Source organism: Sinocyclocheilus rhinocerous, unplaced genomic scaffold, assembly GCF_001515625.1.
Source record: "Sinocyclocheilus rhinocerous isolate Xijiao unplaced genomic scaffold, SAMN03320098_v1.1 scaffold604, whole genome shotgun sequence".
Lineage (NCBI taxonomy): Eukaryota > Metazoa > Chordata > Actinopteri > Cypriniformes > Cyprinidae > Sinocyclocheilus > Sinocyclocheilus rhinocerous.
Genome location: NW_015658518.1, coordinates 1,312,598 through 1,326,018, shown reverse-complemented (window position 1 = coordinate 1,326,018; position 13,421 = coordinate 1,312,598). Strand labels below are relative to the sequence as shown.

The 13,421-nt window shown below is 37.2% G+C and overlaps 3 protein-coding genes across 4 annotated transcripts in view; 1 reads left to right on the top strand and 2 right to left on the bottom strand.

Annotated features, from left to right (window-relative positions):
- LOC107722478 (coactosin-like protein) overlaps nucleotides 1-3,704 on the bottom strand; it is an 8,515-nt gene extending 4,811 nt beyond the window's left edge. Inside the window, exons 1-2 of one of the 2 annotated variants that reach the window (XM_016530836.1) lie at nucleotides 3,355-3,704; nucleotides 2,972-3,054 (exon numbers count right to left, since the gene is read on the bottom strand). In XM_016530836.1, coding sequence (XP_016386322.1) covers nucleotides 2,972-3,054; nucleotides 3,355-3,431 — 160 coding nt within the window. In that variant the 5' untranslated portion in view covers nucleotides 3,432-3,704. Of the gene's footprint in view, nucleotides 1-1,999; nucleotides 2,083-2,382; nucleotides 2,733-2,971; nucleotides 3,055-3,354 lie in introns of those variants that run through there. The other variant, XM_016530835.1, reaches the window with a different exon arrangement.
- Nucleotides 3,705-4,919: 1,215 nt separating this feature from the next.
- On the top strand, nucleotides 4,920-9,350 carry LOC107722460 (kelch-like protein 36). The gene is made up of 5 exons (XM_016530815.1): nucleotides 4,920-5,026; nucleotides 5,270-5,352; nucleotides 6,138-7,211; nucleotides 8,096-8,253; nucleotides 8,566-9,350. Exons 2-5 carry the CDS (start codon nucleotides 5,278-5,280, stop codon nucleotides 9,137-9,139), a joined length of 1,881 nt encoding a protein of 626 aa, XP_016386301.1. The 5' UTR covers nucleotides 4,920-5,026; nucleotides 5,270-5,277; the 3' UTR covers nucleotides 9,140-9,350.
- A 664-nt stretch (nucleotides 9,351-10,014) lies between these two features.
- Nucleotides 10,015-13,421, bottom strand: part of LOC107722465 (aldose reductase-related protein 2-like) — a 6,739-nt gene continuing 3,332 nt past the window's right edge. The window contains exons 4-10 of the mRNA XM_016530820.1: nucleotides 12,664-12,741; nucleotides 12,469-12,585; nucleotides 12,189-12,301; nucleotides 11,911-12,013; nucleotides 11,759-11,842; nucleotides 10,511-10,593; nucleotides 10,015-10,203 (exon numbers count right to left, since the gene is read on the bottom strand). Coding sequence (XP_016386306.1) covers nucleotides 10,170-10,203; nucleotides 10,511-10,593; nucleotides 11,759-11,842; nucleotides 11,911-12,013; nucleotides 12,189-12,301; nucleotides 12,469-12,585; nucleotides 12,664-12,741 — 612 coding nt within the window. The 3' untranslated portion in view covers nucleotides 10,015-10,169. The remainder of the gene's footprint in view (nucleotides 10,204-10,510; nucleotides 10,594-11,758; nucleotides 11,843-11,910; nucleotides 12,014-12,188; nucleotides 12,302-12,468; nucleotides 12,586-12,663; nucleotides 12,742-13,421) is intronic.

The window sequence follows — 13,421 nt, the reverse complement described above, 5'->3', positions numbered from 1 at the left end:
TATAAATAAAAATAAATTTTAATGTTTTTTTTACTTGGTAACATATTTTTTTTTAACTTTTATAACATATAGGCCAGTTAAAAAAAATGGCTGCTAGAAACCAAAGGGCATTACGCTCTTGTTCCGTCTTGTATGGGGTATAATTTACAGTGGTTAAATGCAACCTTAGTAGGACTTTACTGGATAATATCTGGTTTTCTGTTGTTGATTAACTGGGCTTAAGGTTTAAGAAGCTAAGTCAGGGAACCATGGGTAATACTGTCAGTTGTATTTGGCACATTGGCTGTTCAAGTTTCAAGTACAAAGTGGATGATGAATCTAAGTCACATTATAGAGACCTCTGCTGTATTTTAACAGAACTGAAACCTCGAACAAACCACATTTAGGAAGTGAGTGGTGCTTGTCATGTGTCAACATGCCAAGTGAACAGTGGGAAAGCATGGACTCTAGTAAAAATTAGAGTTGTTCTGTCTTATTTTACGATTGCGTGAAAACACGGTGACACACTGACATTTTTGCGATGTGGCAATGCTTCCACACACTTCTACTTCCTCTTGCGTGTGCGGCACATTTCACTTCCAGAAAGTCAGCATTTTTGTGCTGACTACATGTGCACTGTACTTCCAGGTTTCCAGGCTATGATGATGCAGCACAACGAAATATTTCAAATATTCAATCTTTTAGACATCACCTAAAAAACGAGCTTTCGGTTTTGCAAACATTTATATGAAAAAATGTGACCCGCTCTATAATTCTGAGTCACTTTGACCCAGAAACCCATTTTGAATTTTATGTTGATGGAGCAGATCGTAAATGAAAGCATTCTAAAATCATATTCTTCAGTCAGAGATTTTCTATCACATAAAACCACATAATAAAGTTAAAACAATTCATAAAGCTACTGACTGCCAATACATAACTCTTTATAAAGCAGAAATTTTGCTACTATATTTTCATTTTGTCCTATCCACTACAGAGTTTTAGGGAGATTCCAAGGTCCACTAGATTCTCCAACTACTCAAAAAATCTACCAAAATAATAAATAAATAAATTTATTGCTGGATAAATCAGTTTATGGGTGGCTATGGCACAAATTACATCTTTTCTGTTTGGATTTAAAACATAAGTAATTATTTCAGAAGTCAACTTCATGACTAAAATATTCTCCATAAACAAAAGTGCTTATTGTAACACACTGCTCCATATAGGAAGACATCTTTGATCATCTGTCAGAGCACAGAGCAGGAAACCAAGGCATTGCAACACTTGTACAAGTTTACATCTGCTAGTGGCTGCACAATCTACTCATGGAGACTGAACTGAGCACCACGCCCAAATCCCTGTTCAATTAAGATGACAGAATGAGAGGCGAAAATTACATCATTTCATTCTTTCAACTGAGCTAGACAGTTATTTACAGTTATAAAAATATAGTGCACCCAGTACAACATACTACATTTGCTGTAGCTCAAGTTACTGATCCCAAAACCACAGCTACTGTATATTAGAATAGATATCAAGTTGGATTTAATGAATTCTGGTTGATTATGAATACAAATGTGTTTATATTTGCTAGAATCCTCTCATCAAACTTCCCACCAGTTGCTTGGCCTCATGTCATGTCATCTAGGACAAGTATGAAACCATATTTGGTATTGTCTACCTTGGAAAATGAATTACTTCCTAGTGATGTGATGTAGACTTAAAGGGACAGATCACCCCCCAAAAAATGAAAGGTCTGTCATCATTTACTCGCAATCATGTAGTTTCAAACCTGTATTGTATAGGTGTTGTTTTTTTCTTTCTGTGAACTCATGAAGTAAGGTTAAGGCCTCAGTCACCATTTACTTTTGATTGAGTCTGTCAGTCTCATTTAATATAATATATGCCGTTCATTTTTAGGTGAACTTTCCCTTTAACACTTGATTTGTTTAACTACTTTGCAAAAAATACCTCCCAACAACAATAAAAGCAGGTAAATCTCAAAGAATGATCTCACCTGTACACTGACTCCTGAATTCTTCGTAGTCGGATCCGTGACCAGCTGGTACAATGGTAGAGCCATCATACTTAAAAGATGCCCTTTAAAAATCAAAATTGATATATTAACTGTTGTCAAACGCTGGCTGTGTCTCAAAACCTAGAGAGCAGCCTATCTGGCCAAAATGCTGCCTAGGTAGGCTGCAAACTAGATTTTGACACACTTCCCCTGTGTTACAAGACCCATCCCTACATGTTGCACAACACACGGTCCGTGAGTCAATTAAATCGGCGTTTAATGTTTAATTTGAAAGATTCTAATTGTTGAAACAATGTAGCGAGTTCAGCCAGCACGCGCCAAACAGCATCTCTGGATGTGCAGTAAATCAAGGCTTCACTCACCAGCATATATCTGAGCTGTCGTCTCGCACTAGATTGTATGCTTCTCTGCAAGCCTCTTTGTCAATTCGCGTTGCCATTTCGACGAAGCGAAGGGAGATAATGTATCTAAACGCAGAACAAAGCCGGGGGAATGAGAGAAAATGCGGATAAATCCCAAAGTGCGACAGAGGGGCTGCTGGTGTAGCAGGGAGGTCTCTTCTCTCAGTGGGATGGAGAGGCAACTAATTTCACGACTCGATTCATTTCCTATTGCCTCTTAATGGGCGGTAGTGGTATTTGTCTGTCAGGTTGCTGTTCCAGTGAATCAGGGAGCTCGCGCCAGTTTCACCTCCTCCTAATGGCCAACTTGGGCATTGAGCTACATTAAATCCACCCAGTTTTGTTCTGTCATCTAACAGTTGGTCTGAGTTGCACTGCCATCTTGTGGACCTGGGTTGAGAACAATGGGTTGCTTTTTTGTGTAATATTTGGATTATAGACGAGAATCAGTAGGTGAACTTTCCCTTTAACACTTGATTTGTTTAACTACTTTGCAAAAAATACCTCCCAACAACAATAAAAGCAGGTAAATCTCAAAGAATGATCTCACCTGTACACTGACTCCTGAATTCTTCGTAGTCGGATCCGTGACCAGCTGGTACAATGGTAGAGCCATCATACTTAAAAGATGCCCTTTAAAAATCAAAATTGATATATTAACTGTTGTCAAACGCTGGCTGTGTCTCAAAACCTAGAGAGCAGCCTATCTGGCCAAAATGCTGCCTAGGTAGGCTGCAAACTAGATTTTGACACACTTCCCCTGTGTTACAAGACCCATCCCTACATGTTGCACAACACACGGTCCGTGAGTCAATTAAATCGGCGTTTAATGTTTAATTTGAAAGATTCTAATTGTTGAAACAATGTAGCGAGTTCAGCCAGCACGCGCCAAACAGCATCTCTGGATGTGCAGTAAATCAAGGCTTCACTCACCAGCATATATCTGAGCTGTCGTCTCGCACTAGATTGTATGCTTCTCTGCAAGCCTCTTTGTCAATTCGCGTTGCCATTTCGACGAAGCGAAGGGAGATAATGTATCTAAACGCAGAACAAAGCCGGGGGAATGAGAGAAAATGCGGATAAATCCCAAAGTGCGACAGAGGGGCTGCTGGTGTAGCAGGGAGGTCTCTTCTCTCAGTGGGATGGAGAGGCAACTAATTTCACGACTCGATTCATTTCCTATTGCCTCTTAATGGGCGGTAGTGGTATTTGTCTGTCAGGTTGCTGTTCCAGTGAATCAGGGAGCTCGCGCCAGTTTCACCTCCTCCTAATGGCCAACTTGGGCATTGAGCTACATTAAATCCACCCAGTTTTGTTCTGTCATCTAACAGTTGGTCTGAGTTGCACTGCCATCTTGTGGACCTGGGTTGAGAACAATGGGTTGCTTTTTTGTGTAATATTTGGATTATAGACGAGAATCAGGCCATACCATAGTCGAATCATGCCAAGAAATATTACATTTCATCTTAAATGAAATATATGTATGTATGCATGTATGTACCAAGAGCTTCTTAAAAAACCACAACAAATTCCTCGTGTGTTTGCGCACACTTGGCGAATAAAGCTGATTCTGATTCTGATTAAAATAAAATAATTTAAAAAAGCATATCACTTGCCCTCGTTATTACATCTTCAGTATAGCATAAATTAATTTAAGAACAACAAATATTATAATATATTAGCATAAAAAGTAAAAAAAAAAATATATATACTAGATAGGTAGATTTAATTTAAGTTTAAATGGGTTAAAAAGCCTTCTGTGTGTTTACTGTTTACATTTGAGTTTCTGACAGTTGAAGTTTGAATGACCAGTCAGAAAAGATATAAATACCAAGAAATATTACATTTCATCTTAAATGAAATATATGTATGTATGCATGTATGTACCAAGAGCTTCTTAAAAAACCACAACAAATTCCTCGTGTGTTTGCGCACACTTGGCGAATAAAGCTGATTCTGATTCTGATTAAAATAAAATAATTTAAAAAAGCATATCACTTGCCCTCATTATTACATCTTCAGTATAGCATAAATTAATTTAAGAACAACAAATATTATAATATATTAGCATAAAAAGTTAAAAAAAAAATATATATATACTAGATAGGTAGATTTAATTTAAGTTTAAATGGGTTAAAAAGCCTTCTGTGTGTTTACTGTTTACATTTGAGTTTCTGACAGTTGAAGTTTGAAGGACCAGTCAGAAAAGATATAAATAGCCTACCTAATCAAAACAGCCGGAAGGTTTGTGTCAAGTTTGATGGTCATTCCTTTAAAGCTTTAATGTTAGAAATTTAATCTCAGAAAAAGAATCGGAACAATAATAAGCTTTAATAGTACATATGTAGGCATATTGGCTTTGTCAAGCCAACACAATCACAAAGATAGCCCCTTTCTTGTACATTATTTTTACTACTACTACTGCTACTACTACGCTACACTCTGAATTTGAGCTACCTTGAGTACAAAGATGACTTTTATTTTGAAATGAAGCGCAACACGGAAGTGAGAACTCAGCTTCACTGTGCCACGGACAAAATGACTTGATTATAGTCACTCACGGCCATTTAACTAGTGATTAATACAGATAAAGAATGGAAAAATGGTAAAATAATATCTGAATTTTACTTTACGGTTGTTGTCACAGCTGAATCGATAAAATATGTCCAGTTATATTGAATATCAATGAAACGTAGTCTGGAATTATTGTGTAAATGCCCCTTTCCTTTTGTGCTCATTTTCTGATTTTAAGCTCTGTCTGTTCCTATTCTGAACGTTTTACTCGTGTATTATATGTGGTTACTTTTAATTATTTTCGATAATTAAATATGATTCTGATATTTTGCAGATAGTCTTATGGCAGATGACACAATGGACATGGGGAAGCAATCTCGTCTTTCACGTCCTCACAGAATAAGTGAATCTTCAAAGGTTTGGATAACAGTGTTGTTATTGTTAACAAATAGTGAAACTATTAAAATCATTTTTGCTAATTGAAATAAAGCTAAAATAAAATTAAAAATAAATATTAGATTAAAAATAAACTTTTAAAAACTTAAATGGAAACTAACTGAACTAAAAAAAAAAATAAAAAATAAAAAAACTGAAACTGAAATAAAAATAAATTAAAGCTAAACAGAAACATGAAAACCCCCAAAAACTAAAAAAAAATTATAAGCACATAAAAAAATGACAAAAATGTAAAATATTAAAATAAAAGCCAATTAAAATGTTAATAAATACTAAAATACAATATTTTTTTCAAAAATAATTTTAATTCATTCTATAATATACACATTTATTGTTACATACTCAATAATTGTGTTATTACAAGAAATAACACTTATTTTTACATTAATTTAAAGGTACACTCAGTAGTTTTTTACTAATTAAAAAAGGTTTAATAATAAATAATAAATTAATAGAACTTTTAACAAATTAAAATTGTGTACACTCACATGAGATGAAGAATCTAGTTATATCAGTCTGCTAAACATTTTATTCTGCATGGAGTGGGTCACGCACCCATGTTGACATGACATGACCAGCTAACAAACATCATACACCCTGACTGATGTGTCAGTATAAAGTTCAAAACCACTCTTGCAACTGGAGGATTAAAAAAAAAGCACTTTTAATATCTATAGTACCTTTTAAAAATTCTGTATCAAGTGTCTTGAAACTATCATGCACTAACTAACTCTCGTGTACAACAGGTGTATCGATGGGCAGACCAGGCTAACTACCTCCTTCAAGGTTTAAATGAGCAAAGACAGCATGGCCAGCTGTGTGATGTCGTTCTGGTGGCCGATGACCAGCGGATCTCTGCACATCGGGCTTTGCTTGCAGTATCCAGCCCCTACTTCCAGGCCATGTTCACCTTGGGGATGCGAGAGGAGCATGAAGCAGAAGTAGAGCTTGTGGGAGCCTCGTATGTTGGTGTTAAAGCAGTAGTAGACTTCCTGTACAGCGGCGAGTTACCTCTCGATGGTGGAAACATCGACAACGTCCTGGAAACTGCTCACTTGCTGCAGGTGTGGCGAGCTGTGGATTTCTGTTGCCAGTATCTGGAGAAAGAGGTACGTGAGGACAATTACTTGTACCTGCAGGAGCTTGCCTTCCTCTACAGCCTGGACCGGCTGGACGCCTTCATAGACCGCTTCATTCTGGAGCATTTCGCCACGCTTTCCGTCACCTCCGAGTTCCTCCAAGATGTGCGGATGCCCAAGCTTTGTGCTTACCTTGCAGATGAGCAGGTGCAACATGAGAACGAGCAAGCTCTTCTGCAGGTCGCCTTTCAATGGTTGAGTCAAAGACCTGAACGTCTTGCGTTCGCCCAGCAACTTCTCTCCAACATTCGTTTAGCTCTCATTCCACCGGATGACCTCATAGTGCGCATTTTGCCGGCCATGCGCTCCCTCCTGCCCCCGGACGCAGGCTGTGAGCCGCTAGTGGAGGAGGCCGTGGGCTACCACACTAGAGTCAGCGCCCAACCTGTACTGCAGACAACACGCACAGGCCTTCGAGGAGGTGTGGAGCGTCTGCTGTTGGTGGGAGGGGAGGTGTCTGAACGTGGAGAGGAGTTGAGTGCTGAGGTGTGCTGGCTGGATGAAGAAGAAGGGAAGTGGGTCGTCGAGACTCTGCTGCCAGCTCAGAGGAGTCACCACTGTGTTGCTGTTTTGGGGGGATTTATCTTCACTGCAGGTGGAAGCTCCTCACGGGACAACGGGGGAGATTCTGCAAGCAACTTGCTGTATCGATATGACCCCCGAAGCAACTTGTGGATTAAGGTAATACACTTCGCTCTTGATAATGTGATGAGTCAGTGACGGAGTTGTAATAGTTAGCTAAAACTTTAACTGAAACTAAAATTAAAACCATAAAAAGAAAATATATATATATATATATTAAAAAGCTTTTTATTTCAGCTAGTTACCAATTCAACATTTAATGAACATTCAACTAAAGTAGGAAAATGTGAAAAAAATTTTTTTATATATATATATATATATATAATTAATTGATTATATATAATTATATATTTCAGTTAAAATTAAAATAGAAAATAAAAAATGATAATATAAAACTATTTAAAAAGTAATAAGAACTATAATCTTAATGATACTAAAATAACAGTGACATTTAAGTTTTAACAGCAGGGCCCCAGACTATGACTAAATGATTTCATCTGATCGCTTTTTATTTTATATTCATTCATTCATTCATTCATTCATTCATTCATTTTATCCAACTCAAGAGCAATGCTTTACAGTCAAATGTGCATATTTATGGGATAAAATGCAATTATTTTACCTGTACAAAAACAGTCCTTCAAGCTGCTTTATATTGCAAACCGGTATCATATTATTTTAATATAATATTTTAATGATGCAGTTAGTTTTAATGGTTACTGCACTTCTTACTGCACTAGTATTATTTACCAATAGCAGCTAATGAGTCAGAAGTCTTGCACATTCATAGAAAATAGCTTCCTTTCGCATGAAAAAATAAGTGGTTAGATGAAAATATAAAATTTGTATAATTCAGCTTTATTTTTTGTATTTTTAAAAGTTAATTTTTTTTTTGTAATTTTCCTTTATATTCCCAAGCATGAGAGAAGTAGAGATTTGTGCCGTAGTTTGAGTGTTAATCCAAGTGATCTGTTGATCTGCAGGGTGCCCCTATGAACCAGCGGCGTGTGGATTTCTATCTGGGAACCATGGGAGACTATCTTATAGCTGTTGGGGGACGCAATGATAGTGGTGCTTTGTCTTCTGTAGAAGTGTACCATCCTGCTGAGGACTACTGGACCTACGTTGCAGGATTGCCCAGGTTTGTTAATTGTTTTTGGTCATGTTTTCGCAAGGTTGCACCAGTTTATGTGAACATTTATTTTGAATCCTCTTTGTACACTACTGTTCAAAAGTTTGGGGTCATTAAGTTTTATTTTTTGAAGAAAATTAGTAGTTTTATTCAACACTCTCCGGTTCCACCTGCATGACTGTGAAGTTTGATGTTCAAAAGTGTTTGTTTGAGACACAGACCATTGTGTCTCTGTATAATATATACTATATATATATATATATAAACTTTTATTATTTTTAGTAAAACTTATTATACCTAAAACATTTTCTTGTTTCATAGATTCACATATGGTCATGCGGGCACTATTCACAAGGGCATTGTCTACATCTCAGGGGGCCATGATTACCAGATTGGCCCGTACAGACGTGACATGCTAAGTTATGACCCCAAAACTGCGGACACATGGACCGAGCGACAGGCCATGATCTTGGCTCGAGGCTGGCACTCTATGGCGTCTCTGGATGACAGGGTCTATGTCATCGGGGGCAGCGATGACCATGAGGAGAGCATGGAGCGTTTTGACGTGTTGGGGGTGGAAGCCTTTGACCCGCAGACTGATCAGTGGACCAAGGTAGCCCCTCTCAGGTACCCTAACAGTGAGGCAGGGGTGGCGGTCTTGGATGGAAAGATCTACGTATTGGGAGGGTACACCTGGGAGGCCATGGACTTCTCTCAGGGCACTCAAGTGTTTGTTCCAGACAAGGGCCAGTGGGTCTTAGGTCCAAATCTACCGAAGCACATTGCCGGAGCCTCGGCGTGTGTGTGCCTTGTCAGACCACAACAAACCAACAGTATAGAGGGTCATAACACCGAGAGAGACAAACAGAATTCCAGCCAGGAGCAGCACAGGTGATTGTCTGGGGATCTGAAGAACACTTTTATGAGAGAATTTACTTTCTGAATGTAGGTTGTCATAAGCCTGATGCCATTGGCTGCTTCTCAGATCCTTTTAAAAAGAGGTCAGCAGGAAATACTGTGAGATGTTAGACTATGAATTGAGTTGAAAAGCACAAATTAATATTGTAGTTTTTGTTACAAACTTTTTTGGAGTTTTCATAGATGTCCTGGAGTTACAATTAAAACATCCTGAAGTAACAATTTTACATGACTGTTTGCAGTGTTTTGTGTTTATATTTTGATTTTATGAATTACAGTACCATTCAAAAGTTTAAAAAAAATATATAAATTAATACTTTTATTTAGCCAGGATAGATTAAATTGATCAAAAGTGACAGTAAATGCTTTCACATAGGTATGTACAAAAGGTTTCTGTTTACATTTTCTATTAATCAAACAAAGAATCCTGATTAAACAAAATCATTATTTCCACAAACACATTAAGCAGCATAACTGTTTTCAACATTGCTAATAATAATAAATGTTTCTTGAGCAGCAAATCAGCAAATTAGAATTATTTCTGAAGGAAAATGTGACACTAAAGACTGGAGTAATGATGCTGAAAATTCAGCTTTGCCTTCACAGGAATATACTACATTTCAAAATATATTCAAATAGAAAACAGTTATTTTAACAGTTATTGTAATAATATTTCACAATATTACTGTATTTGTGATCAAATAAATGGAGCCTTGGTGAGCATAAGAAACTTCTTTCAAAAAGAAAAATCTTGCCGGCTCAGAATAGTAGTGTATGCCTTAATGCTTTATTTTAACCAAATGAAGTTAAAATAATGACATCTGTTAGCATTTCTCAAAAATATTTTATTCCAGTGCCTTAAAATGTCACAGTTTAGCTATACACATATGAATGCCTGAACCTAACAATCGAAAAAGTGTCTTCTTACTCCAGCCTCCAGAAGTGCTTGGTCTGTGATTTTTTTCTAGGTGGGTTGAACTTCTTGGTCATCCAAGACTAACAGCATTTCACTTGAAGGGGTAGAAGGGATGCAATTCCAATCTGAGGAGCAACAACACCATCCAGTTAACTGCTAGTAGTATGTAGTAAGTATACTGTTCACATTATGAGCGAAATACCCTCATTATATACTACATTTGCCAAAATGTATCCCACAATGCAGTGCATTTAATAAGACCTTGTCTTTCCAAATGGATTGTAAGGAATATCAGCGCATTTTAATATCACCTTGAATTCTCATGATTGGTCTGTGACAAGTTTTCACATAAAACAATATAGCATCTACTGTTTAAAGTGTGTATTGTTGCATATTGCATGCTGTTTTACATACTTAAAAATATACTCTTACTGTGTTATGATGCAGGCCTTCCAGCCTCGATTCAGAGACCTGAGAGCATTCATATCCTCTTCATCCAGAGTGAAATCAAAGATCTGCACCCAGACACATAATAGTGATATTTAATAGTTATAATAGTTATTAGATACAGTATCTAAAAGATACTCTCATTTTTCAGAATGCGACAGGAAAATGTGTATTAGGCCTACTGTTTGTCACTAGGCCTGTCGCAATAATCAATATATCGACTTATCGTGCAATATATGTACATAACCTCAATAATTTTTGGTGACAATATATCACCCATTATATTTACTTAAAAATTAATGCCACCGTGTGTTTTACATTCCACTTGCGCCTGTGTCTTTTGCAGCTTCTCATACATAACGTGGTTTAGTCATGAGGTGCTAGTTCAAATTAAAATGCTTCTACAAAAAGAGTTTCATCTGCAGATATGGTCTTGTTTAGGGATCTGTGCCTTTGTGCATACGGACATCTGACTGCCAAGTAGTGATTGTGTTTTTCAGCAATAGTGTGCACCCTTAATTTACAGAGAAAAGAAGGTCATGGAAAAATCTCCATAAAAGTTCTTTGTGCATTTTTCTTTTTTTCTACTTGTTACTTTGCACTTTTTGTTAGAAAATGTTTATTTACTATTTATTCAGTTTTTTTAAGGTATCTAATATTCTGATACTTAATTTCCATAATCTAAATATTCTTAAAAATTAAAAGTTTGTAATTTGGAAGTGTGTAGGCCTTTATGCATTATTATGCTGCTACATTATGATTATATACTCAGTGGCATAAAATGGTCTTTAAAATGACAATAATATCGCTTATCGCAATTATTTCTGGGGCAATATATCGCACAACAAAAAGTTGTTATCGTGACAGGCCTATTTGTCACCCAAAAATGAAAATTCTGTCTTCATTTCCTCAAAACATTTTACGGTAACCACTGACTTCCATAGTATGGAAATAAATACTGTAGAAGTCAGTGGCTACCATCAACTGTTTGGTTCCCAACATTCTTTAAATTATATTCTGTTGTGTACAACAGAAGAAAGAAACTCGTAGGTTTGGAACAAGTTGAGGGTGATTAAATGATAACAGAATTTTCATTATAGGGTGAACTATCCCATTAATATTTTGCTTTAGTATATACCAGAATGAAACCACAAGATAACAACTGACATCATTAGGAGAAAAAAAAATACTATATAATATTGAAATGTATATATGGAATATTTAGAAGTTTACCTTGGTATTCTCTAAAATGTGGTGGGGTTTCATGCTCTTCGGGATCACAACAATGTCCTGCTGAACGTGATACCGCAACAGAACCTGCAGAACAATCAAATGCAACATTAAATCCCAAAAACAGAAAAGTAGATGCTGCACAATACTCGTACTGAGAAAAATATGAACTGTGCCGGGGTCCGTTTGTGCTTTTTGGCGATTTCCCCAACAACAGGATCCTGCAGTAACATCATGGGATCCGTATCTCTTCTTTGACTTCAGATGCGTGGAAATGGAAGTAGAAGAATTGTACAAAATGGCATGTAATGTTTAGGTTATACTCTTTGAGAAATGTTTTAGTGAACTCATCTGTCATTCCCCACCTTCTTATTGCTTTGATAAGATTAAGAGCTGATTCTAGTTGAAAAGGTCCCGGAATTTTATAACTTACAACTCTGAAGGTCTTCCAGGTGAGCCAAATGGACTGTAGGCTGTTAAAGCAATGTTTTTGGACTTACAAAACTCAGTCAGATCAGACTGAACCAGGTAAGGATGGAGCTCCACCTGTAGATAATACAAGCGTAACTATTAACAATATTGTATCAAACGATTGAATATATGGCTCACGCTAATATGAGAAATATATTTCATATTTCCTTATTAAGGTACCTAATTTGATCCATGCCGTCAGATGTAAAAATCTAATCACGATAATGTGACAGTTCATGCACCTGATTGACAGCGGGTGGGATTTTGGCCACGGATAGCAGTCTTACCAGTTGCTCGATTGTGAAGTTAGAGACACCGATACTTTTCACCTTTCCTGTGGCTTTCAGAGTTTCCATTCCCTGAAACATATGACAGCACACTCTAAAGACTTTGAAGACATCGTTTAGTAATTATTACGTGTTAGCTGTTAGCATTACCTTCCACACATCGATATAGTCGATGTCAGTTGTGAGGACCTTTCCATCCTTTTCTGGGAAAAGCTCATCACCAACTTTCTGTATGTTATTGTAAAGTAGCAAACAATTAGTATACTTGAACTTGATTCTGCGATCTATAAATAGTTTCGCAGATTAAAAATAGTAACTGATGCTGATAAACGTGTGTTTGTGTAGGCTATATATAGGAAATAGGAAATAAATGTTAAAAATTATATCGCTTTATCTGGAAAGCATTTGCTCCCTGCAAACATGTCCCTGCGGGGCCCATGCTGGCTTTTTGCGGGCACAGTGGGCTAGGGCCAGCCCACACCAAACCTAAACAGGCCCAGTGCGGGCTTGCCCAGGCGAGGCCCACAGCTTTGTGCTCACCGCAGACTCTCTGTGAGCAGCCTACACTATGGGACTGCCCACATTAATCCAATGATGGCCCAGTGTGGGCCAGACATGAGCCTGTTAATAAGAATTTTGTGGGCAGTTTTCTTCCTTACCACTAGGGATGCTAGAGTGTTTTAGGTTTCCTTAAAGGCACAATATGTAAGTTTTCGTCGCTAGAGGGCGCATATTCAAAACAAACAAGAAACAAAGGCATAGTTTGATGATGCCGTGATTGAGTGTGGAATCATGGGAGTTGTCGTCTTCATCCCCACAACCGATGCAATCCGACGGGACTCGGGCAGAAATCATGTTAATTGATGAGCTAATGTATTAAAGACTTATTAAGGTCACTGTAGTATGAA

What these genes read in the sequence shown, in the direction of transcription:
- LOC107722460 (XM_016530815.1), top strand. Translation starts at nt 5,278, where the DNA reads ATGGCAGATGACACAATGGACATGGGGAAGCAATCTCGTCTTTCACGT. An exon ending in GAATAAGTGAATCTTCAAAG is followed by an intron (nt 5,353 to 6,137) that starts GTTTGGATAACA and finishes CGTGTACAACAG; the next exon opens with GTGTATCGATGGGCAGACCA. An exon ending in TACGTTGCAGGATTGCCCAG is followed by an intron (nt 8,254 to 8,565) that starts GTTTGTTAATTG and finishes CTTGTTTCATAG; the next exon opens with ATTCACATATGGTCATGCGG.